Below are 27,632 nucleotides of genomic sequence, written 5' to 3'. Positions count from 1 at the left end.
CATACTTTGCGCAAAAATATGTACCTCTTATTCGAAACCCCGTAATTGTCTCCCATTTCCACGCATAAGTTTGAAATTTAACTAAAAGGAGCCTAAAACCTTCCTCTGTAATGGTGCAAAAGCCCGGCGCCCTGCGCCTTCACCCTCGCTCTCGGAAACTCTTCAAATAGCAAAGGTGTCGACACATGCGAAAAAATGGTCACAGCTAAGAAGTTCATGTGAGGATGTGAGGTAGATTAATCACGTCACATTGGCGCAAAATCTCATCACAATTCTGCCCAAATTTCACCCACATTTCACCCCATCTTTCGATGCCTCTGCTGTAGAGGTCAGAACTGCGACTCATTGCGTCGAAATAATGCGATTTTCTTATGGATGGCCCTCTCGTTTCGTGCCCTCCTGTGACTTGATCACAGGCTGGCAGGGGAGGGTGTGTGTGTATGTGTGTGGGAGGTCAACATTGACATGCGTGTAAATGAAACGGAAATGGGTCGCTCTAAGACCCCCTTATTTAGCAACACCTATGCTCCAAATAGGTCAGATCATTTTCAGTGGCGTTTCAGTCCCACGTTATCCCTAGAGTTGGGTTCAATCGCCCTTGGGGTGTCAGTAGTGCCGAGTGTTGTCAAGACTGTCGCTCTGTTGCTCAGCGCACTGTGATCTGTCGCTTTCGACAGCGAAATGTGTAGGAGTCGACGCCCAAAGGGAAATGGTCCTTTCATATGTGCACTTTATGCCACATCCTGATGGCTTTTGGTGTCTATTGTGAGCGGGGTGACGATCTTCTCATCATGTGACACGATCATGGTGGCGGCGTTGGGCATAACTGTGATGAAATTTTGCGCCAATGTGCTCGCTTCACAGATCACACATGAAGTTATGAGCTATGACCTTCCTTTCTTTTTTTGCGACACTCTGCTGATTGAAGCGTTGCCGAGACAGTTTCAAACCATTGCTTCACAGTGGGAGACAATTACGGGGTTCCGAAAAAGTGATATCTGCTTTCTTTTGGGCAGTGTAGCTCTCCACAGAAATCTAACGCTGTAATTGTAGGACAATGAGTTCCGCGCCTTATTACTAGTAATGATGTTCTCTGCTGGACGAATAGCTATGGTTGTCCAGAGAATTTGGACACTCCGAGGATGTAAACATATTCGCAGCCCCACATTGTAGTTATAGGCTCTTCAATCACGTTAATGTGACCACTTGTCAAAAGCCTGAATAACCACCTTTTGCAGCGAGTACCGCTACGAGAAGTGCAGGAAGAGTAAGTGAGGTTCTGGAGGGAGCGGACAGCGACGTAAAGGCACATTCCAGTGCCGTGGCCAGCTGCGCTAGGTTTCTCTGTTGAGCATCGACGGCGCAAATAACCTGATCGAAGTGGTGTAACAGGTTCTCGATTGGGTTTAAATCTGGGGAGTATGGTGACTAGGGGAGTGCGATAAAATCATCATTGTGCTCGTGGAACAACGCGCGTACACTGAAAGTTGTGTAACACATTACATTGCCTTGCTGATAGGTACCATCGTGCCGAGGAGAAACAAACTGCATGTAGGGTTGGACATTGACCACATGTATAGATGCTACCTATGTTGATCCATTGTGCCTTCGAGACCACCAAGGGAACGCTACGAAAACATTTCCCAGACCATAATCCTCCGACGATTGTTGCGGGTTATTTGCTTCGTGATGTTTCACGCCGTAAGCCCAACTGCCACCTGTTTGATGGACTATAAAACATGTGTGATCTACGAAAGCAACCTGTGCCTACTAAGTCGACGTCCAGTTACGGTATTGGCGTGCGAATTCCAGCCTTCGTGAGCGACGAGCTGCAGTCAGCATGGGTTCATGAACCAGGAGCCTGCTGCGGAAGCCCATACGCAGCAGCGTTAGCTGAACGGCCGTTGAGAAGACATGTTGGTAGACTCTTGGTTCATCTGGGCGGTCAGCTGCTCAAGAGTGGCACATCTATTCGCCCGTATACATCTACGCAGCCGTCGTTCACCGCTGACATCTATGGCGCGTTGTCCACCACAGCTGCCTCGGCGCCTGCTTCGGATAGCGCCATTTTGCTATCCACGGTATACGTTAATCACGGCGGAACACGAACAGTTACAAACTTAGCCGTTTAGAAAATGCTTCCACCCTTGGACCGAAAGCCAATGATGTTGCCCCTTTGGAGATCAGAAAATTTTCTCCATTTATGTACCTTCCACTGCTAGTGGTGCTACATGCCATATTTGAGTGGTTATTGCACGTTGACTTCAAACGCACGAAGTGGTAACATTAATGTGACTCAATTTAGTAATAAAATTAAATTGTTCTCGTTTCAGGATGCACTTTTGGGAGTTACTACGTTATTAATACGGGTTGTTCAAAAAGTCTCTCCGGAGTTCCTATGATTGTTAGCCGCGCATGCCGTATGCCACAGTGAATATACCGAAATGAAACTCAGTGAAATACAAGTTTTTAATTTATTGAATATTCATTTCTACTTACAGATTTTCACATTAAATGTTTGAAGTGTCCCCCCTGTTGTCGAATACACAATTTAATTCAAACACAAAATGTAACATTTCTTCTGCAACAGTAGCAGTGAAAGGGATATTGCAGTTTTCAATTCATCGATGGATTTCGGATGGTTTTTTTAGACAGTTACTTTCGCTGCACCCCAGAAGAAAAAGTCAGGTGATGTTAGGTCAGGCGATCGTGGAGGCCAGAGTCCCTCTGAAATTATGCGAGCACCAAAATCATCAGCAAACAGTGACATTGAAACGCGAGCTGTATGCGCGGTTGCACCCACCATCTTGTTGAAAATAACCATTCAGTATTTCACTTAACACAAATACTCCCATGAATGGGTACAGAATATCACTGCAGTATCGTTGTTCGTTTATTGTTTCGTTGAAAATGATGGGACCCACAAACCGACGTCTAGAAATTGCAATCCAGACCCCTATTTTCACAGAATGAAGTGGTTCCTCATGAATACACAATGGATTTGCAATAATCCACATACGAGAATTTTGCCAGTTTATACACCCGGATAAATGAAACCACGCTTCATCAGTGGAAAACGTTTCATTAAGAATATCCCTCCCATTTTGTGGAACGAAATTTTTGAACCATTGACAATAACGCAGTCTCTTGCCATGATCAGTATTTTTCAGTTCTTACACGACTGTCACTTTGTCTGGGAAAAGTTCTAATTTCCTAACAACTGTGTGGGCCGTTCCGACTCTAACATCGATTTCCTGGGCTAGTTTTCTTACTGACTTGTTCGGACTCATGGACATTTTATCGGAAATATCGAGTAGTTTATCATCAGAGAAAACTCTAGGACGACCACTTTTCGGTGTATCTGTCACTGAACCCGTACTTTGAAATTCGTTAATCAAATCTCGCACAGTATCGCGATGTGAGAGTGTTGTCTCCAGCAAAACTGACTTAAATGTTTGACGAACTGAAACTGTGTATTTACCGCCAGCTTTGAACACATGTTCGACTAAAAACACACGTTCTTCAGTGGTTAGCATTTTAACAGTGACAGAAACGAAACATACGAACAAAGGATCTAAACTTAAACGCTCACGTCAACACGTAACGACACACACCAACGATACTATTGACGCTGGCTGAGATAAACGAACCAGTGGAATGTTGGGAGAGTCCACTTGAAGGGAAGTAACCCAGGCAGGCGAACAATCATACGGCACGGGCGGCTAACAATCGTACGGCACTGCAGAGAGACTTTCTGAACAACTCGTGTATAGCCACTGTATAAACAGGCAAACTTGTTTTTCACCAACCGTGACACCGAAAACGATCGTAGCGGATACCGCAAATGCGAGCTAGTGCAATGGTGACAGACTCGGAGCAAGCCGGTTTGAATAGCAATGATGGAGTAACTGTGTATCATGAGTGTTGGGACGGCTGTAATGTTTTAAATTTACGTTCTTTCTTCATCCATGCAAAGCATTGGACACTTCCGATAGATGACAGATTGGCAGTGAACCATCAAAATGGCGTCTATCGAAGACACTATTTGGTAGCAGCTTGCTAGGATGCGGAAAAAGAAGCAGCGGTGAACATCGATAAGTATTTGTATGGTAATGACATAGTATAGAGTAGTAGTGTTGGGTGATGATAAAGATAGTTAAAACGCAAGGAAAAGCAGTAACTGAGCTCAATGATCGGAATGTCTTATCACATCGTGAACGGCGCGGACGCCATTATTCATGCAGGCCGGCACAACACAACTCGACAATTGGTTCTACTGCTTTTGGTAAGCATCGGATGTCTTGAATATTCAGAGGAATATTCAAGATGGGTTTCACGGATGCTCACATTAGAACTCAAGATTCAAAGAGAAAGTGTTTCATCTGAACTGTTGGAGCAGTTTAAGATCTATGGAGAAGCCTTTCTGTCACGCATCGTTACAGGTAACGAAACCTGGGTGCATCACTGGGCTGGAAACAAAAGAGCAGTCTCTGGAGTGACATCACACGCAGTTTCCAAGAAAAAAGCAAATTCAAGTCAGTTTCCTCTGTTGACAATGACAGTGTTTTGGGATAGTGATGGTGATTTTCTCACGGATTTGTTGCCAAAAGGATCACTCATTTGTTGAGAGACGTGACTAGACGCTGAAAAAACTCACGAATAGTTTCTGACGTTTATTGTCTGAGAATAGTTCAAAAGAAATCTTGCTCCTGGCAATCAACGCTCGCACACAAGTCTCAGAAGCCAGGAACACAACGCCAAATTGGATTCGACATCACTGGCGTATCCACCCTACAGCCCAGACTTGGCACCATTGCTCTTCCATCTGTTTGTGACAGTTAAGCATTCTCTATGTGAAACACACTTAGAAGATGATGATGAGCGTAAATGACTCTGTAAAACCTGGGATATGGTGTGCCCATGCCCAGGACACGAACTTTTACGAACAGCAAAAACCAGATCTTAGACAAAGCTGGTGTAAGGCCTTAGAATGTGGTGGAGACCATGTCACGAAAAAAAAAAATATTCCGGGTTATTATTTACTGAACTGACCTCGTATCAGTGTAAGTGGCATTATTCTTTCGAGATGTATTTTTTGGCTTCGGGCTGCTGTACAACCATAAAAATGGAGTTTAGCTGCCGGTATATGGTTCACATAGATGTGAAATTCAGACATGATATGGAACCGAATTTCTCTCTAATACCTGAGAAGGAACTTTAATTAATAATTCGTGCAGCAAGCATTAGACTTCCACAATCACTGTCAGTTAATTTCTTAGGCCCTTCGTTGTGAACATTAAATTAAGCTCTTACGTTATTTTCCAATTCATAACGTCTTCGCTTTAAGTGGTTGGGTACGCGCGACTACTGTGAAATCTACCTGATTAATACCGAATTTTATGGACACCTACAGCCACAGTTTATAAACACTCAATTCTGTGCTTTGATTCATTCAGAACGGAAAGTTGTATATGAGGCTGACTCATTGGGCCTCCCGTTATTTACATTTCGACATGTAGTTTGATGTCTGGAGAGTTTTGCTTGCCTAACAAATCACCTACAAAGTTAAATTACGTTAAACTGACAAGATTATATTTTATTCAATAACAAGTATATTGTGTTTGTCTTTCCAAAGTTTACGTTTTTCAGTTCTCTTCACACCTTTTCTTCGTGGAAGGGGTGGAAACAGTTACCAGAAGCATGGCCCGCTATTCCTCGGAGCCGGTGTTTTACTACGAGTTTGCATTCAACGGCGCTCTCAGCCAGTATCCTGGAGGTCCAGGTAGGAGAAGCATGCATTACTGCGGCCCTTCACTGAGGTGACAAAAATTATGGGACACCTCCTAATATTGTGTCGGACACTCTTTTGTAGGCATAGTGCAGCAGCTCGACGGGCATGGACTCATCAAGCCGTTGGAAATCCCCCGCAGAAACATTGATCCATGTTGCCTCTCAAGCCGTCTATTATTGCAGAAGCATTGCCGACGCTGGAGTCTGTGCACGAACAGACCTCTTGTTTATGTCCCATAAATGCTCGATGGAACCCATGTCGGGCGATATGGGTGGCCAGATTGTTCGCTCGAAATGTCCAAACCAATTGAGAACAAACTTCCTGGCAGATTAAAACTGTGTGCCGGACCGAGACTCGAACTCGGGACCTTTGCCTTTCGCGGGTAAGTGCTCTACCAACTGAGCTACCCAAGCACGACTCACACCCCGTCCTCACAGCTTTACTTCTGCCAGTACATCGTCTCCTACCTTCCAAACTTTACAGAAGCTCTCCTGCGAACCTTGCAAAACTAGCACTCCTGAAAGAAAGGATATTGCGGAGACATGGCTTAGCCACAGCCTGGGGGATGTTTCCAGAATGATATTTTCACTCTGCAGCGGAGTGTGCGCTGATATGAAACTTCCTGGCAGGTTAAAACTGTGTGTCGGACCGAGACTCGAACTCGGGACCTTTGCCTTTCTCGGGCAAGAGCTCTACGAACTGAGCTACCCAAGTACGACTCACGCCCCCTCCTCACAGCTTTACTTCTACCAGCGCACACTCCGCTGCAGAGTGAAAATCTCATTCTGGCAGTTGAGAACAATTGTGGTCCGGTAACACGGCGCATTGTCATCCATAAAAATTCCATCGTTCTTTCGGAACATGAAGTCCATTAATGGCTACAAATGGTCTCCAAGTAGCCGAACATAACTATTTCCAGTCAATGATCGGTTAGAAAGCGAATGTCTCACTACCTTTCCGCGTTCAATGTCTGGTAATTCCCGTCGTGGGATAATCACAAAGGAAACCTTTCCACGTGACTCAGCTGAGTGCAAATGACTGCTCCACCACTGTACTGCCCTTTTATACCTTGTGTACACAATACTATCGCCGTCTGTGTATGTGCATATCTCTATCCCATGACTCCCGTCATCATAGCGTATTTTGTGGACTACTGTTTACCTGTGTGATCGCGTTTTAATCATAAAAAGAGCCAAATATCTTGTAAACAAAGAAAAGATGCAGCTAGCAGGAGATAGGTGCCCAGACATAATAAAGCTGTAGCAACATTTCCAGCGCAATCGAGATGGAGACTATTCAATGGCGGCGAATATAACGCGGACCTTCGGCATTTCAACCTATTTCTGAAGCCTGTGTCGCTACAATTACTGACTTTTTCCTTTGTTTCTCACTTGCACCGCACCTCTGGGCTTGTTCTGAGCTGCCAGCGAGCCTTTGATCACTGTGAAGTCGCGAAGATCTACCGCTATATCCACTCTCACAGATTTCCAACGCCGCCAAACTGCAGACGCCGATGGAACTGTCCTGAATCTAGTAGTTAAATCTTCAGCTTCTGTATCTATTGCTGTGACAGAATAATTAAATCATGCAGCAGCTTATTCTACTGATCAGTAAATAGAAGAAAAGCTTACTAGTACAGGTATAAAAGGGTATTAAAGAGGATTTTGATTCTATGCATCTTGAAACTGCGAGAGTCAAAATTTTTCATTCTTGGTTCGATTTCCACGTTTATTGCAGGAAATAGCAGCAATAACGGACCAAAAATAGGTTATTTCAGAAATAGGTTATTTTGAACGGTTTTAACAGTCAGGTTAAACTGGTGCTAAAACAAACCGATGTAACCGAACTCAGGTTGTTTCAGCGATAACCGCCATCTCTGCTTTGAAGTAGAGAATATTGATTAGATTACACTATTTCACTTTGTGAGGCATCTTAGTTGGTTATTTTCAATGATTATTCACTTACCCTGTTACTTATTTCCTCTTTTCTTGATTGTGCTTAACTTATTATTATTAGCGCTTACCCGACGTAAGCACATTGAAATCAATGTATTGACTGTTCCATGCTTTGTGTTATTTCAGGGGCGTCTCATGGTGATGATACACTGTACCTGTTTCCAGCATCGCAACCCGATCCAAAATCGGATAGTGCTCTTATCAGAGACCAGATGACAGCTATGTTTGCCAATTTCGCTAAATACAAGTAAGTAACGCCTCTCATGCAGCTTTGATACGTCTTAGGCTTCCTAAACTACAAAGAATGCCTCTCCTAAAACGAAGAAATAGGTGTTTGACTAAAACCTAATAACCATTGCACGAGTTTGTGATTCTAGAAGGAAGTAATTAAAACTAAAAGACATACCGACCCACACGTTACTAGCTTAGTATCGTTTGATATCTGTAGCTACTTGCAGTTTTGGTTATAGTGCCACTTCGTGCATCTGGGATCCAAGTCCACTTAGTCAAAAATGGCAAGCACAGCTTACTCGTATTTCAGAGTTACTGCCGGCTGTTAATTATACAGACTTGGACAGGATACAAAATAGAATTATAGGGAAAAGTTCAAATGTGACATTCTCGTACACGCATGTGCACAACGCACTTTGTGTATGGACTGCTGGGAGCAGCGTCACTGTTACATTTTAGCTGTCTTGATAATGCAATAAATAACTGTTGTTCGACGAGCATTTTATACACCAGACACAGAAAAAAGTTTCATGCATCTTAAGGCAGGCAATCCAACTCCCATCATCGGCCACAGCTGAGGATGCTTAAGTTGGATTGCTTGTCAGTTGGGTTGCTTGTCTTCAATCGCAAAAATATTCTTCTGGGCGTGTTGTATTTTGCCCAGCATGTATTAAACTCAAATAGCGCTAAAATGGTGACATCACAGTTTTGAAATATAAATTCAAGTGAGATGCACCATTTATTATTTCCGTTCAAACGGTAATAACCAATATCCCTTTCAGATAACAACTCAGTTGTATTGTAATTACTGTCGAGTGCGACGAGCATAGTAACGGTCATCAATGGATAGCTATAGCATGCAGCATCTAACTGTCTGAGCATTGCTGAAGCTGCAGACCACAGAATTGAAGGCAGGCTAGGCTTGCATCGGCAGTTAGGTCGTAGAGACGGAGCTCAAGTTCCGACTGGACAAGAGCGGGTAACACGGCTGCCGCAGCGTCTTGTGAGGAACATTTCTGGCTTTGGCCTGACTGAACCTTTAGCTGAACGTCCGAATTGGAGATTTAGTGGCATTGTTGAAAGGACAAACTACCACTGTCACGTGCTGTCTAGAAGTGTGGATGAAATATCATCTCCTACCTCCCCTCCCCCCCCCCCCCCCAACCCTCCTCATTCGGTCAGACGACCTTAAAATCTGATTCCGCTAGCGTTTGGGGGACGACTGCATGTTGCTGTCAACAGTAGGTAATACTGAGATGCAGTTGGTTCAGAACATCATCACACAAGACTAGATTTCAAATGTTTTTTATTCCAGTCTTTGATCACAATATCAGTTCTTTTGACGATGACCGGTTTGAGTCAGTAGTGACTATCCACAGATATGACTGAAACCGTTCATCGACAAAAGAATTGATATTGTGATCAAAGACTGGAATAAAAAACATTTGACAGTATTGGATCACTGTTCATATACGCGACTATGTCGCAGCTGGCAATGACTAGATTTTTTTTGTTAAATTTCGCTAACCAGTTCTCAGAAAGTAAATTCTACACCAACGATGCACAGACCGCTGCCCATTATCCTCCTGCGGCCAGCCAATTGAACTGATGCCTCTCGCACCTCACAGTTCGTTCTTGTAAATTCTTTTTAACCATCTTTCATTCCATCCCGGAAAGGGGATTCCGGGTCCTTGTAGAACTTAGTTATTTTGACCAATGTCAGTGTAAATGTCTTTGGGGCTGCGGAATCCCAGTTCGGAGTAATAACGTGTCTTATGACACGTTACTTTTGAACTTGCACAACAATTGAGTCACGACGACAAGTGTTCATGGGGCTGCGGGGAATGACACGGCTTGGTCGTCAGTGATTTGTGTATTCTGTAGTACTTACCTTGCGTCAGTGACGTTCAGCAGCCTGCATGTGTTGCCGTGAACCAATAAGCATTTATTCAATAATAATAATAATAATAACAATAGTAATAGTAACAGTAATAATACTGTATAAGAAAGTTTTATACAGTAAAATAACTGATGCGAACTAATTGTGTGTACACTGTGCATTTTTGTAGCTTTTACGTAGCCACAGTGAGGGGTTTGTGGCCCGTCTCGTATTTACCTCCATAAGTACAGTCTAAAACAAATAAAATTAAAAAAAGGTGAACCACGAAGGCATTACACTAATGAGTGGAAATCATTAGATGTGATGTACTACAGAGAAACAAATGATTACACTTACAGAAAAACTGGCTGTTTTATTCAAGCGGAAGAACCTCACAAACTGAGCAAGCCAATAACGCATTGGTCGACCTCTGGCCCGTATGCAAGCAGTTATTCGGCTTGGCTTTGATAAAGTTGTTGGATCTCCTGCTGAGGGATATAGTGCCAAATTCTGCCCATTTAGTGTGTTAGATCGTCAAAACTCCGAGATAGTTGGCGTAGACGCCCATAATGCTCCAAATGTTCTCTGTTTGGAGAGCAGTAGGAGCTCTCGCCGTATGCGGGCGGTAAACATCTTGCTGAAGTATGAGCCCAGGAAGGCTTGCCATGAAGGGCAGAAAGACGGGCTGTAGAATATCGTCGACATGAGGGTGCCGCAGATTACAGCCAAAGGAGTCCTGCCATGAAAAGAAATGACACCCCGTCACTCCTGGTTGTTTTCGGCCTGGAATCTCTTTGACTGGAGTCTGCAGCTCGTGGTGTCGCGGTCGCGTTCTAGCTTCCCGAGCACGGGGTCCTGGTTCGATTCACGGCGGGGTCAGGGATTTTCACCTGCCTCGAGATGACTGGGTGTTTGTGTTGTCCTCATCATTTCACTATCATTTATGAAAGTGTCGAGTTTGGACTGAGCACAGGTTGGGAATTTGTACGGGCGCTGATAACTGCGCACTTGAGCGCCCCACAAACCAAAACATCATCATCACATCATCTTTGACTGGAGTAGAATTTTCTTCAGTTATGAGCCCCGCTTTGAATAGAACACCGATGACTAGCGAAGACTCGTCTGAGACGCTCCAAACAGCGGTGAGACACTAACCCGTCTGTCACCCCCCTTACTGCCCCACAACCAAAAGTGATGGTCTGGGGTGCCACTTCACTTCACAGCAGAGCCCCATTGGTTGTCATCAGCGCCATCCTTATAGCATAGCTGTACGTCGGCGATGTTTTACGCCCAGCTTTGTTGTCTTGCATGGTAAGCCATCCTCGGCTCACATATCAGCAAGATAATTCTCATCTGCACAAGGTAAGAGTTTCTATTGCTTGTCTTCGTGCTCGCGAAATACTACCCTGGTCACCCAAGTTCGTGCGGTTCTAGGCGCTACAGTCTGGAGCCGAGCGACCGCTACGGTCGCAGGTTCGAATCCTGCCTCGGGCATGGATGTGTGTGATGTCCTTAGGTTAGTTAGGTTTAATTATTTCTAAGTTCTAGGAGACTGATGACCTCAGAAGTTGAGACGCATAGTGCTCAGAGCCATTTGAACCATCTGACCCATCACCCAAGTTCACCGAACCCCTTCCCAACTGAGAACGTTTGGAGAATTATGGGGTCTGCCGACTAGCTCGGAACTTTTGACGATCTAACTCTCCAGGTGGTCAGAATTCGTCACGAATTCCATAGCGAGGAGATTCAACAAGTCTATCAATCAACACCTGGCAGAATAACAGCTTGCATAAGGGCCAGAGGAATGCCGCCAATCAAAATGGTTGAAATGTCTCTGATCACTATGTGACTTAACATCTGATGCCATCAGTCCGCCAGAACTTAGAACAACTTAACAGTCGCGCGGTTCCGGATTGAAGCGCTTAGAACCGCTCGTCCACAACGGCCGGCTGCCGCCAATCAGCTCGGGATTTTGACGATGTAGCGCGCCAGCTGGACGGAATTAGACGCGATATTCTCAGAAGGACATCGAAAACTATCAATCAGTGTCAGACCAGAGGTGGACCAAAGCGTTATTGACTTAGTCAATTCATGAAGCTTTATCTCTTTAATAAAACATCAATTTTTTTCTGAAACTGTGGTCTTTTTTTGTCTGTACACGTACATCACATCTACAGATTTCCATCCCGTTCGGATATTTCCTTCATCGTGAGTCGTTTTTTGTTTTAGTGTGCACATATTTTCTCCATTATCCTTCGATAAAAGAGGGACAGAATGTAAAGAGTTTGCAATTTGGGTAGCCTATTGATGTGAACCGTTAATTCTGGGAAAACCAAAAAAATGAGAAACTGTATACATGTGGGAAGTGGTACTATAGAACAAAAGCACGGTGAGCCATTGGGCAAGGCATCCGTCATCATAGCAATAAGGTCGCGCAAACCTGTCCGATCTCCCACGTTCCAACTGGCCGCACACAGACATGACTCCTGTAGTGTTAGAAACTGCGGAGACAAAATACCATTCTCATGGATCAACAAGAACTGGATGAAGTGCTATCTCATAAATTTAGTATGAAAGAGTAGGGGATGTGCTTGTGTCCAGTTGCCGATTTACATTCCGTGTGTCATTATCTCGAAAATGCACACATGTTGCCGAAGTGTCCGACTGAGTGGGAATGTGTGACATTTTTGACGGTGATCCAGGTTTTTAAGGTCGGCAGCCCCCTTTTGTTACCTGAGAGAAGTAGGCAATGTGCCGCACAGATTTTCATCTTCTGCCTTGTTTCATCGTGCGCTCGTCTACAAGAACAGAAACACAATAGTGCACGAGCACTAGTCAAAAAAATGGTTCAAATGGCTCTGAGCACTATGGGACTCAACTGCTGTGGTCATCAGTCCCCTAGAACTTAGAACTACTTAAAACTAACTAACCTAAGGACATCACACACATCCATGCCCGAGGCAGGATTCGAACCTGCGACCGTAGCAGTCGCACGGTTCCGGACTGCGCGCCTAGAACCGCGAGACTGCCGCGGCCGGCTACACTAGTCACAGTTACAAGTTCGATGTACGTTCATACTGCACAAGTCGGAAGAAGGGCACTGCCAACCAGCTTTACGAAGCTTTGAAGGGTCTCAGTTTGGTGTTCCAGCGTTGTTCCCTGGGTATAGACAGATTTTTTGAAAACACTGGAAGTAAGTTCTTTATGTATAGCCCTTCACAGAGAGACAGGTCAATAGGTAAATTGCTAAGACACGCTGGGTACCGTATGTTGTTGTTGTTGTTGTGGTCTTCAGTCCGAAGACGGGTTTGATGCAGCTCTCCGCGCTGCTCTATCCTGTCCAACCTCTTTATCTCAGAACAACTCCTATGACCTACATCCATTTGAATCTGCTTACTTTAATCTACCTTTGCGCTCTCTTTAGAGATTTTATCGCCTCACTCTTCCTATAATTACTAAATTGATACCTCAAGATGTGTTCTACTAAGCGATTCCTTTTTGTTGCGCCGTATATCGCTTTTCTGCCCAATTGAATTCAATACCAGCCGGCCGCGGTGGCCGAGAATTCTAGGCGCTTCAGTTCGGAACCGCACTGCTGCTACGGTCACAGGTTCGAATCCTGCGTCGGGCATGGATGTGTGTGATGTCCTTAGGTTAGTTAGGTTTAAGTAGTTCTAAGTCCAGGGGACTGATGACCTCAGATGTTAAGACTCATAGTCTTTAGAGCCATTTGAACCATTTTAGAGCCATTTTAATTCAATACCCACTCTTCAGTTATCCGATACACCCACCCAGTATTCGGCATTCAGTATTCAGCATTCAGTATTCTAAAGCTTCAGTTCTCTTCTTGTCTGACTGTTTACCGTCCTTGTTTCACTTCTGTACAAGGCTACAATTTAAATAAGTACCTTCAGAAAAGATTTCCTAACTTTCTGTGCAAATAGCAAAACTCATCTATCAGTTTAGTATCTCATTTCCTAATGTTATTCCGTCAACGTTTAATGATTTGATTCGACTGCATTCCATTTCACTTGTTTTAATTTAATTGATTGTAAGATACATCTTCATCTACATCAATACTGCTAATGGACTGTTGCGGAACGTACTTCTGGTGCCACCAACTGCCTCCCCCTTTCCTGTTCCACTGGCGGCTGGCGTGTGGGAAGAATGATTGTCGATAAGCTTCTGTATTAGCTCTAAATTCTTGAATTTTCTCTGGGTGGGCGTTTCGCGAATGGATGTTGAAGGAAGTAATACTTTTTCAGGTTTTTACCGGAAAGCGGCCTCTCGAAATTTCAATAGTAAACCTCCCAGAGATGCATAAAGCCTCACTTGTCTGCTAGTGGAGAGTGTTCAGCGTCTCTGCAGCGTTATAGCGCCGACTAAACGATCCGGTGGCGGAGGTCGCCACTACTCGTTGGATCTCTTCTGTCTTTTCTATCCGTTCCGTTCCAATGTTCTTCCAAGACGTTTTAAGTGACAGAATGGGCAAACTCGAAGCTTTTATTTCTTCATCCCGAACTATAATTTCCGTTTCACAGTACACTTTGGTTCGCCGCACAGCTTGCTGTGCACAGACAGAACAACAGTGGCAATAGGATAAATCATGTAGTACGTACTAACTTTGAAGTAGAAACGGCTGTAGATGGAGTAGGTTAGTAAACCAAGATTACAATATTAACAGACAATTTATCGAGTAGCAGCGACGTATAAAGTAAAATTAGGACAAAGTGGGAAGATACGGAACATGATGTTAAACCCGTTGAAAGACTGATGACATGAAAAGTTCAAATTTCTCATTCATTAATTATATATTTTTAATGTTTTGCTTGGATTTTACAAGATATTTTGGTTATATAATGCAACCACAAACAAAAATATTTTGATAAAGAATTATATTTTTCACTGTGAACTGTCATCTAGAATCATTATAAATTATATTTAACCGTAAGTACCTAATTTGTACGTAAGAACGATTCAGTTGGCATTTGGGTGTTCAATGCACTAAATCTTAGCCTATCATTCCTATTTTACAGATTCCTACTATGTCTACTACTGGTTTAAAACATACGTTATTGAAATGTATTTAATCAGGCATCGTGTCTCATACACGTACAGTATGTCTCAGAATTACACGGATAGTGGAGAATGCTACGCTGAATGCCTTGTGATAAGAAGCCCGTGGTCTGATAAAAATGCCGGCCTCTGTGGCCGATCGGTTCTAGGCGCTTCAGTCTGGAATCGCGCTGCTGCTACGGTCGCAGGTTCGAATCCTGCCTCGGGCATGGATGTGTGTGATATCCTTAGGTTAGTTAGGTTCAAGTAGTTCTAAGTTCTAGGGGACTGATGACCTCAGATGTTAAGTCCTATAGTGCTCAGAGTCATTTGAACCATTGTGATACAAATATTTCAGGAGATGCGAGATCTTGAGTCAGCAACGTGAATAAATAATGTATTAGCAAAACTGTTTATCTTTTTTGGTATTGTAAATATTTTCCTACCGCATTGACGGTGGTTGTTATTCAGTGAAAAAAATTCACAATTAACTGCGACATGTCCGCGGCAGCGTCCACCATTATTCACAATTTATGATTCGTTATCGAAGACTCCCAGTCAAGAAACGCAGTAAATTTTTCTACCAATTTATTTACTGCTTTCTACCAGCGCTGACAGAAATATACATATTGTATACACGTTTTATCTGAGACCGTTCACATAAACGAAATTTATTTCCGTAAGTAGTTAGAATTTTGTTGTTGACCACACACTTGAATTAAAACCCATTTATCGATCGATTGTTTGGTAGTCAGTTCCGAAAGAAAACTCTGTCGAAGATCGCTATATAACGCAGAACATTTTTCGTCATATGGATGACTAACTATTCCTATAAAAAATAACAATTGGATAGTTAATTGACTGAAAAGCTACAAGTGTAACACATTTATTTCATAGGAATTATAAATGGCGCCGGTCTCTGCGAAAAGAACTTAAATGAATTTCAATTAGCTAAAATAATGAAAAGAAGTGGGAAGAATGCAGCGCGTTCTGCGCTTACGTAACGAAACCATAGATACAAATGTTTCGTACAGTATGGATGTAGTTAAATATTTTCACTCATAAAAGTATGAGAAATATAGGTAAGATTTTTCATTCATATTAGAACGCCAGATAATTTTTGGAAATCTATTACTGTGTGACGCTGGAAAGTTGTTGTTGTTTGAAAGTAGATTAGTTTACGATTGAAAAGATTTCCTAGCATTCAACGTTATTTTTAAGTTTCTCGATTTATATACATTACAAAAATGGACTTATGTATGTTTATATGTGTGTATAAGGGGCGATCAAAAAGTTTCCGTTCGAAGACGCTACAGTTCAGAATCGGTATGTAAATTAAGCAAAATCTTTGGGAGCTCTGTGGAAATCACCCCTTCGACACCCAAGTTGAAGATAAGATACCAGCCGCGCCGAGAGACCGTGCGGCTAGAGGCGCCATGTCTCTGACTGCTCGGCCCCTCCCGCCGGAGGTTCGAGTCCTCCCTCGGGCATGGATGTGTGTGTTTTTCTTAGCATAATGTAGTTTAATTAGTGTGTAAGTTTAGGGACCGATGACCTAAGCAGTTTGGTCCCTTAGAAATTCACACACATTTGAACATTTGATAAGATACCTGTTTGGTGAAACACTGTACTTTACTGCGTGCAGAAGCGCGTGGCTGCCTGCTGCACATCCTCGTCCGACAGGAATCGTCGATCTTCAAGGACTTTTTTAAGGATCCGAGGGCGTGGTAATCGCATGGGGAGAGATCAGGACTATAGGACGGGTGCTCAAGTGTCTCCTACTTGAGTTACCGTAACTTGTGAGGCACGACATTTGTGATATGGGGACATGCATTATCATGAAGCTGCAGCTTCCATTGTCGCAGTTTTCCCAGACTTTTCGTCTTAATTGCACGGCGTAATTTCTGCAGCGTTGCACTGTACATACCTCTAGTGATAGACACACCACGTTTCTTGAAATCAGTAAATAATGGGTCCAATAATCAAAGAATAGGTTGAGCATCAACTTTCCAGCAGATAGGTGGCTCTTGAATTTCTTTGGTCGATTGGTCGATCGATGACATCTTTGCATTGTTGGCGCTTTCTACTCCGGTTCCCATTGGTGGCCTAAGCTTTCGTTGTCTCCAGCAACGCGCTCAATGAACGTGTTGCCTTGTTACTTGTCATCTATAATTTTGGCATATACATTTTTGTTTTCTGAATCGATTGTGAGCGAGCAGCGATATTGTAAGCTGTGTCGTAGAAATTGAGTGTCTCTGAGCTGCGCGAGGGCGCAGTAGAGCAGATTCCGTTTACCTTTGGTGGAGATAGAGTTGAAATTCAGTTGTAATAGAGTTAGGCTGATAATACTGAGCAGTGTTAGTGAGTAATATAGTAATATTATGATTTAAATTAAATGTCTCAGTTTATCATCCTTTTCAATTGACATGATTATGAAACTGGTTTGTGAGGGAAAAAATCTAATTGAATGTAAGGTAAATACAATAATGTTACTTTGTTTTCACTGTTGCTGCGCCATTGAACTAACTTGTACTGAAAGTTGTTAGATATGAGAGACAGTAAACTGTATTGTCTGAGATGTTGAGAAGTTCATTAAATTTAAAATTTGCATTCAGCTCTTTTTCTGAACACACACACACACAAAATAGTGTTGTCATTTTTGCGCATATTCCATTTTCTTACCATCCTTTATCTTACAATTCTTTTTTATGGATTATCCAACCAAATATGTTGGATAAACTGTTCGATTTGCAATTAACAGAGAACTCATTTCGCGTCTCGAGTGTCTCTGCGTAGATACAGTAATTTGCAGCTTTAGCATAGCGGCGCGCAAGAGAGAGCAGTAGTGCAACGCGTACAGAATAGAGGTAAGTAGATATGATTACGAATTCTTTTATTTATTCAATCAGGGCCAACAGTTAATCAAATTTTGCAAAGCCAATTACTCTAGGTTTCATGTCCAAGTTAATTATTCAGGCAGTTTACACTGTTCAAGATTCTTCCAGTCAGATTGCTAAATTTTACTGTATGAAATATTTCCCTTTTCATTACGACAATCAATTACTTTAACAGTGCAGCTTACCTTTCATATTACGACAGTACAAGTTTCATTACGACAGTTCATTATCACAGCTCAGGCCTACAATCAGAAACAGAGTACTTCAGTCCATATTTTTATTATTTAAAGAGACCCTTCAGCCTTCAACGCTGAAACGCATCATGTGCTTCAGGGAAACATCCATCCGGTTTCTTTCTTGTCCGGTATTCAACGCCCATGTATTGTCTAGTTGCAGACTTTACAACAGCCTGACTCTTCCTGGATAATGTGTTCCACGCTACCGAAGCTGATATCCAGAACCTCTGCCAGCCCTCGAATGGTTATGCGCTCTCAAACGGAAATTTTTGATCGCCCCTTATATGTTCCACACCTCCTCTTAGTCCATTGGATTGATTACTACCAAACTTGGTGCACATATAACGCAGGTCATGGATAAAGAGAGGGGATAAGAAGATGGACATTGAGAGTGAGGGAGAGGGGATGGACAGAGGTGCGGGAGATGGACAGAGAGATGGGCGAGCTGTAGGGCAGATGAAGAGGGCTAGTGGGCAGGTGGAAAAAAGAAGAGAATTTGAGAAGGCAGGTGGAAGAGAGAGAGTGTGTGAGGAGGAATAGGGAGAGGATATGAAAAGCAAAGTGGAAGAGGGACATGTTGCGAGGAGGCATGTGGAAGAGGTACAGGATGGGAGGGGGCAGGTGGAATAGGACAGGGTGTGATGAGGCAGGTGGAAGAGCGAACAGAGAAATAGAAGGCGAATGTAAGTTAGAGGAGATATTCAAAATTTTCATGATTATTTTGATGAAAGTACAGCTAATATCTAGAATTGTGTAGGCAACCAGCGTAGCTCCTCTCCTATCTCTGTGTGCATTTTATGGGGATGATGGTGTTGGAAGGAGAGAGGCGGGGGAGAGGGGTGTGCGTGGAGGGGGGAGACAGTGTGAAGACAGCGGCAAAGCAGTCCATCTCTGTAACGCATGAATCAATTTCTACCAAACTTGGCACATTTATCTCATGCAGTCAGTAAATAAATCTATATGGGGTAGAAGAAATAATTTCTTACTTCTTAATCCGATTTAAAAATGTGATATTCTTGCACAGGATAGAGAAGCTTGGAGAGCAGCATCCTATCAGTCTCTGAACTTAAGACAACAACAACAACATTTTAAAAATATTTAAACAATAATTATTTTCTACTTTTTAGTCTTCATGTGAGTGAAATTTTCAATCGTTTTCAAACATTTTGAGAGGTTATAAAGGAGACAAGTGGTAAATTCCATAGTTTTACACAACGCCCGAAGGCAGAATCTCCTGGGAAATGAAGCAAACAAATAAATAAATAAATCTACTGATGTGTACAGGTTGAATATCGCGTTCAGTTCATAAACGAAGATCTTGCATAACTGTCTTCAGGGAAAGTATTAATTATGAGACAAGCCTTAATGCTACTTTAGATAGTAATAAGAATGAATTTTAGATGAACTGTGAAATTCTAAACCGCAATGACCTATAAGAAAAAATAATTTCAATCTAGGCTATGTATTCCGATCTTGGATTCTCAATGGAGTTCTGTATTCTGTTGAAAAATTCTACAGCAGGATGCCGGTTGAAATTATACAGGAGAAAGAAACTCCCAGATATTCAAAAATTAGGTAAAAGAGTACCTTGTTAGCCACTCCTTCCAGAATTTGGACTCACGGATCAAAATTACAGTTAACTCCACTCTTCGTATTAAAAAGACTTTGACTCTGTCACAGTAAAAGCAGCTGGCAGTGTTCTGCGTGAAATTCTGTAAATGCTAATATGAAGAAGTAACAGAAAAAACCGAAGCTGAGTAGGGAAAGAGGAGGAGCAGTGACCTTGTTAAGGGGCTAGTTTTCTGCTAACACACATACATCGAATACTATGGGAGTAAATTTTGCAAAGGTTAGTGTGGGGTAGATTAACATTAGTCACAGTTTAGTATTAGTATACTATACTATACTGTACTGCAGTGGCTGCTCCTGCCTGTTGCTGCATAATTGAACAGTTCCACGTCCCAGAAGGCTTTCCTTCGCAGTGAACTACAGAAACACAGTGTGTGAATGGACGAAGTGAAAACCCTGAATTGCATTTACAAATGAAATGCGATGAATGGGCTGTGTTAGATATTTGACACTTCCATGCCTTGAGTTGTTTTTCTGCTAATTTGTGTGATCTAAATGTAAATGGATTAGATTTTCTGCTGAAGTTCTAGATCACACAGCTTTTAAAATGACTTCTGTTTAGTATCTTATTATTTTGATCTTTTATCTATTATTATTACTAGTGTTTTTTACGCAGCAAAATTGTATTGCAGAAAGAAATTGAGAATTTGCCAACAAACCAATTGAAATATATCTCCAGATATTACTGATTAGGAGGAGCCTTGCGCCCAGTCGTGTGATTGGTGCTGTTGTTGTTTTTGCAGTAATCCTACCCCTGAGTTGGGCTCCCTGGTGACGGAGGCGTGGCCAGAGTATGACGAGTCCTCACGCAGCTACCTGGTGTTGGCGGAGCCTCTGAGAACGGCCAGCGACATGTTTGGCCCCTACATGACCTTCTGGCATGACTTGCTGCCTTAGCTAATAACCCTTCAACCAACCAAGCGTGCAAAATGATACGCTGTCACTTGTCAGTACATAATAGTGACACAATTGCTGTTTTTTTATTTTCTAATATATTTCTATGACCTTCCGTTGTGCACACAGATAGCAGCAATAACCATTTTGAGTATAACACGAGTATACACTTATTTTAATAAACGGACAGTAAGAGAAAAACTACTGTATTATGAAATTACCAGTGAACATGTGTTCTTCTAAACAGTCATTTTCCAACGAACAAATGACATTTCTTCTGTGAATTGTATTGGAATGCCAACCATGCGGCGAAAATATCTCATTACAAAAATTCAAACATGGTGGGTGTAGAGTCAAATAAGATATACAAAACCTCACACATTTCTAGCCCGTACCATTTTAAGCGGAGACAGATGGACATGAAGTAATCCTTCCTGTTACTCAAACAACAGCAATTGTATAATAAAGTTTCTTGATTTAATTGTGACAATTCTTACTTTATTTTTCGTTGATAGAATCATAATGCTAATTGGGGTTGATAGAGCAGCAATCAGTCGTAGAATTAAGTTGCCTTAATATGACATTTATAGTCACGACGCAGATCAGGTCATTATCAATGCAGTGCGGAATTGTAGCAGTTGTTCGTGCTCAAGTGAATGCTTACACAGTTCAACGACGTTGACCTGACACAGGTCGAAATCTGATATGCGTTGTGACTATAAATGTCATATGAAAGCAACTTAATTCTACGACTGATTGCTGCTTTATCTAACCCAATATAACTACAGTAGTTGCGTGCACCCACCCCATGGAGGGTAACCTGATGAATAATGCTAATTTCTTTACAATAAAACAATCCCAACCGCATAAAGATGCTTATTTATGTGCTGTTGGCAGGTTTCGACCCCTGTCCTGGTCACCATCAGACCGCTTTCTTCATTGGGAGTCTGCTAACGCTGGCGAGGAGCAGGTGCCACTCGAGGAAGCATGTACTTACTGGAGCAGTGCTTATATGCCTCCTATAGTGGTCGCTGCTCCTTGCCATCGTCTGCAGACTCCCAATGTAGTAAGCGGTCTGATGATGACCAGAACAATGGTCGACTCTGTTCACTAATAAGAAACATCTTTATCCGGTTGGGACCGTTTTATTATAAAAAATTTTAACATTTGTCACAACCGCTGACTATCCAATTCAAACAAAGTGTGGTATCAACGTTCGATACCATACTTATTACGGGTTGCAGTTATTGACCTGCGGTCCGTATTAGTATCGTTGGATCCGCAAGTCGCGACCAGCGACGCTATCACCGCTCCGCGATTTCTATCGAGTTTCCAGCGAGCTCTCGTCCACTCTTGCTCGGGACGTGAAGTAGTAGTAAAGTAGCATAGTCTTCAGCTGATAGGAAGCAACCTCTAACAAGGCGCTTTGTAACGCATGGCCTAAGTGAGGCCTCAATAGCTATTTGTTTATAATCATATGTATGCAGCCAAGAAGAATCCTGTACAACCAGTTAAGTACAATATACATTATTTTTTACCAACGACTTCTAATTATTTTAGTCGTTGCAGATCCAGACCATGCAGCCAGCGCCGTATCGACGTTACTGACAAACCTGCTGTGATTTATATGTTTCTGTTTAGCATTGGCCACCAGTCAACATAGGCGACGACTCGTTCGTCGACATCATAACACAAAGTTAAGTGTTTCGAAAAATTTTGAATTATGAAGCTGTTTCCGTGGAAAGATGCTTTCCGTATCACTTTAACGTAGACGCGTAGGACTGGTAATTTTTGCAACGTTAGTCTAACAATGAATTGAGTCTGTTGCATCTTACGTCCCATGCACTAGTTATAAATTTTTGGCAAAGATCTGGAACTGAAGTCCAAAATTTGATACTCGACACGTCTAGGTTTCGTATAATGGCCTCGCAACGCGTCTTAAGAGTAAACACTAAAGCAGATCAGATGGTTTTTAAAAAGTCACGAAAATTTTATTCCGCATTGTACGCTGTGCATGCATAGCTGCGTAACTTCCTAATACACATCTGTCTCCATTTATAATAAATAACAGAGCTGTACAAAATGTTTAAAACCATAGTTTATTTGCCGAATAATGCTCTAGAAGCGGTGTTACGACAAATTTCACGACATTTGTTAGAGTTCGAAAAGTAATGCGCACACAAAAATTGAAGATAGAGAGCACACGGTACCATCAGATTTGTCAAGCTGTATAGGGAACATTACGATATAACAGTTCACCACTTATGGTATAATTTTACAATATACGAAAGCGTATTGAAAAATAATGTCGCTGAATTTTTTACGTGAAAACTGTTAATAGTATTAAAATAAAACAAACTTCATTAACATTCTACATCTTTTTTCTTCATGTGTACATATTTATTTCTCAGAAATAGTCGACCTGGGGATGAATACATTTCTACCAATGAGAGACCAGTCTCTTGATACCATGATTGTACAATCTAACCTCTGCTTGCACGGCTTCATCTCTATCACACTGAAGTCCTCGAAGGATTTCTTATGTTTTTAAACAGATGACAATCGGGTAAGACCTAGTCGAGACGGTACGGAGGATGTTCGATCACAGTGAACCCAAAGCGTCGGATTACTGCAGATGTGGCTGAGCTTGTGTGTGGTCTGGCATTGTCACGCTGGAAGAGAGCGTGCTGCATGTATGGACCCACTCACAGCACGTTGTTTCTCACGCAGCGACATAGTTACGTTACACACCGCCATGTCCACACTCTACAATTCGGAGCCCTCTATCGGCAGAGCAGTGCAACTTGCGTCAGCGAAGCGGGAAAGTCAACCGAGTAACATGCGTTCCATGTAGCATCTCAATCTATATTGAGAACAGAATAAAAAATTCGGAGAAATTACTTTTCAGTACGCCCTTGTATAAGTAGATACACATATATATGTTATCTGCCGAAGAATCCAATGTCTTAACACTGCGCCACGTCACTAGGTCAAAACGGACAAGTCAAAACTACAACTCAAATTAATTTTAATTAATATTTACCCCAATTAATGAGATTTGTGTCTTCCACTTAGTTTCAATAATTGCATTTATTTCTCAGAAAAAGAAATGCTTAGTGTTTTTTTTTTTATTCTTAGATATAGCAACAATAACGGGTGTTATGGGATAAGAGCATGGAGAGCTGCATCAAACCTGTCTCAGGACTGAAGACCACAACAACAACAACAACATGAGATAGAATAGGTCGGATGTGTGCACATCAGTGCAATTCCATAGCGGCTGATTGGAACGCATATCGTGTTGGTTAACTCTAATTTACACTTTTTTCGTTTTTTTTTTCGTTTCAATGACGATGTTAGTAATATCAGATTTGTTTAAATAGAAGAGAAATAACATCAGAAAAGTCACGGCGAATGTTACCGTTATTTTTATATCAGAGGTATGAACAAAGACTGAATGGCCCGGTCTGAACCTATTACGCCTTCTCGCTCAGGTAAAGCCCGTCCTGTCAACAGGTTTGAGGTTTACTCTGACTTCCCAGAATCGCTTAAGGCGAATGCCGCGCTGTTCCTTAAGATAGGGCACTGTCGAGTCCCTTCACCAACGAGACATTGTACTAGTATTCTGATGACATCGTACTCAGTTGGACGCAAAAATCTTAATCTCCATTTCCTATACTCCACAGACGTTTCAAATGCTTCAGGGAGTTTGTTTAATTATTATTTGATATTCTTCGTTTCTAACAAGACCACTTCTAGGTCTTAATACCCAGATGCAATTTCACACGCTTAGATTCACGATTCACGATTAGAATCACGGGTGTTATGGGATAGGAGCATGGAGAGCTGCATCAAACCTGTCTCAGGACTGAAGACCACAACAACAACAACAACAACAACATGAGATAGAATAGGTCGGATGTGTGCACATCAGTGCAATTCCATAGCGGCTGATTGGAACGCATATCGTGTTGATTAGGTGGTTTACTGATTTTCTTCTAGTACTTTGCAATGATTAAGTGAAAATAAGAAAGCTGCAGTTTCAATTTTCATTTATTATCTTTACTATTGATCACGTCTTCTGTATTTCAAAATAATAACAACGTAAATGAATTCTCTTCTAAATGAATGGACGGGGCGACGTATTCCAGCGAGGCTTTATGGGTAGTGGCTTTGAAGTTACCTTTCAAGTGTCCAAGGAAAAGTTTTTTAAAACCATGCACTCCTGCTGGATAGAGATATTCTGAAACTTTCAAAAACAGACCTGTTTCTGGAGTGTGTGTCTTTATGTCCTTAGATACTTGGGATAAATGCTTCCAGTTTCTTACGTCCTTATTACTTACACACTGTAGTGCCTTTTTCAGGAGACAACCAGCGGACTTGGCAGTCCGTCAATGTGACAACCTTTTCCTTGATGTTGATGCCAGATTTCGTAAAATCATTATGAAAATTTCTACAATGGAACTACTTTGGTCTTTTGGAGAAGACCTAAGAAGCCCTGTTCGAAATTATTTTCTTTTTTTAAAAAGAATTCAGGATTAGTTACATTTACTGGAAAATTCATTAGGCCAGGGGTTTTCAGTCTCTGATGTTTTACCGTATACTTTCATTGACTGCTTGTTACTCTCTGGTTTCCGATAATTCTTAGGAATATATCAATGTACTCGTCCACCTCCATCGCTGAGTGGTCATCGCGGCTGGCTGCCATGTGAGGGAGCCAGGTTCGATTTCCGATACGAGCATGAATTTTTGCTTGGAGGAAGGACTGTTATGGGGTGCATTCAGTCTCTTGAGGAGATACTCGACCGATTAGCAGCGGTTTCGAGGTCAGTTATATGGAGAGCGGTGTGCTGACTATATCCCATCTATGCCGCATCTTATGATACCATTGGCCGAGGACGACACGGCGGTCTGTCAGGCCCAAGGACGTGGAACTTTAGCTTTTCTCGTCACATTCACGGCTATAGTTTCAGAATCAGTAAGTAAAATATTAATTCATTAGCAAAAGTAGCTTCAGTGATAATAAAACCACTCCCTTTTGGTATGGATTTAAGTTAATATCATCCATACGTGGCCAAGAAAATAAAACTATGTAGATAAATGATAGATTCTGACTTTTCTTGGGATTGGCTGCAAGGCACTCCATGGTCGCAGCCTGACTGGGAATTTCATTCTGTAACTGAAGGTTTCTGTGCCTCGGAGTCTAATCCTATACGTCTACGTTCTGAGATCACTCTCACGGAGAAATCTCTTTGGCGACTTAGATTTATCCGTGATAGGGAAAGGTTTAAATTTTGCACTGACGCCCGAAAGGTTTCCACTTGCTGTTTTTTTAATCTCTTCTGAACAGGCTGTTTTTAACTAAGTCCTGATGCTGCAGAGGATGTTAGGAGGGAAGCATGTCCGTGTGTTGACTGGGGCATGTCAAACCAAGAGTAACACACAGCAACTTAGAGCGCTGCCTTCTGTTTGTGCAGAGTGGAATCAGATATAGTTATTTTACCGGCAGACAAGGGCAATGCAACAGCTGTGTTGCAAAAGCAGGATTACGTTAAAAAAAAACAATGTTACATTCTGAGTCAGCTTATCGCAGTATCGGTGCTGCTCCTACAAAACATGTTGACAGAAAGAATAACAACGTTTTGAAGAAAAGTTCCTTGTCACTGGAGACCACCAGGAGTCTTAATTCTTATCGTGCTGTCCCCTCTAGGTTACATAGTTTTTCGAAGATCCACAAGAAAGGGGTTCCTCTTAGGTCGACAGTGCTCCGATATATCGTATAGCAAAACACCTTGAACCTTCTAATAGGTCGGTATTAACATGACATTAAGAACTCGTCGCGTTTCTTAAGTTGATTAGAGGGAATGTGTTTAAGTGACTCTGATATTCTAGTAAGTTTTCATGTGGTCTCTCCCTTCACTCGCGTTCCTCTGTCTGAGGTGTTACAGTTAACTGAGCTTGGGTTTCCTGTTGAATTAACGAACCTATTTCAACATGGGTTGACGTCCCCTTGCTTTTTATTCAGTGAGCTGTACTATGAGCAGGCAGATGGGTTCGGAGCCTGTTGTCAGTTATTATTGTCATCGAGGAACGTCCGTTCGAGTCGAAACCTGAGTATATTTTCAGGTATGTAAACGATACTTTTGTTGTTTAGGTTCATGGTAGTGAGAATTTGACCGGGGCTTTTTAGAAAAACTGAATTCAATCCACTCGAGTATTCTTTTCACTATAGGGCTGGAAAAGGATGGCTGCCTTCCCTTCGTTGACGTGTTGGTAGGAGCACGTTTGATGAAACGTTGGGACATACTTTTAAAGGAAGAACATTCATTTGGATGTGCAGGGTGACAGTTGTCACCATCCGCCTCAATGTGAAGGGGTGCTTTGTACCTTGGTTCACAGGTACCACGTCATATCGGACGCTGAGACTTTTTCAGCTGAGAAATCCCATGTTGAGGTCTCCTTTCGTCAGAACGGTTGTAGGGAAAAACAGATCAGAAGTGCGTTACAGTATCGAGTGCACCGGCTGAGTGATGGTAATACCGAGGTGGCATAGAACTCTACAGTCTTTTTGCCTTACGCAGGGAGCATTTACAACAAGGCTGGTCGTATGTTGAGAAAATATGATGTGAAATGTGTTTTTCGATGTCCATCTAAGATTAGGTACTTTGTAGAATTCGTGAAGGATGATCTTGGTTTGCGTAACGCGTGTGCCTATCGTATTCGTTGCAGTTGTGACATGTTACATATTTGTCAGACTATCAGGACATCGGAGGACCGCTGTGCCAAGTCTGAGCGTTACATACGCTCACAACAGCCAGGCAAGTCTGCTATAGCAGAACATTGTCTTGGCAAGGGCCATCCTATGGAGTACAGCAAGGGTGAAATTCTGGCACGTACTTCCAGCTATTGGGACAGCGTTATTAAGGAAGCAGTTGAAATTAAATTAGGAAGTCACCTTAACAATAGAGGTTTTTGCTTAAATTCTGCTTGGAATGCTGTCTAGCTTCTCAAAGTACAGAGGGACAAGGTTAATGCTACGTCACCCGTTCGTTACTAATTTCCTCT

General features: G+C 42.3%; 1 protein-coding gene across 1 annotated transcript in view; it reads left to right on the top strand.

The window, feature by feature from the left end:
- The window catches only part of LOC126456055 (venom carboxylesterase-6-like), a 177,614-nt gene extending 156,612 nt beyond the window's left edge, over window positions 1-21,002 (top strand). Inside the window, exons 9-11 of the mRNA XM_050091809.1 lie at window positions 5,650-5,782; window positions 7,873-7,993; window positions 20,417-21,002. Coding sequence (XP_049947766.1) covers window positions 5,650-5,782; window positions 7,873-7,993; window positions 20,417-20,570 — 408 coding nt within the window. The 3' untranslated portion in view covers window positions 20,571-21,002. The remainder of the gene's footprint in view (window positions 1-5,649; window positions 5,783-7,872; window positions 7,994-20,416) is intronic.
- Window positions 21,003-27,632: the final 6,630 nt, after the last annotated feature.

The sequence above is a fragment of the Schistocerca serialis genome, chromosome 2, assembly GCF_023864345.2.
Source record: "Schistocerca serialis cubense isolate TAMUIC-IGC-003099 chromosome 2, iqSchSeri2.2, whole genome shotgun sequence".
Taxonomy (NCBI): domain Eukaryota; kingdom Metazoa; phylum Arthropoda; class Insecta; order Orthoptera; family Acrididae; genus Schistocerca; species Schistocerca serialis.
This window is presented reverse-complemented; position numbering and strand designations above follow the sequence as displayed.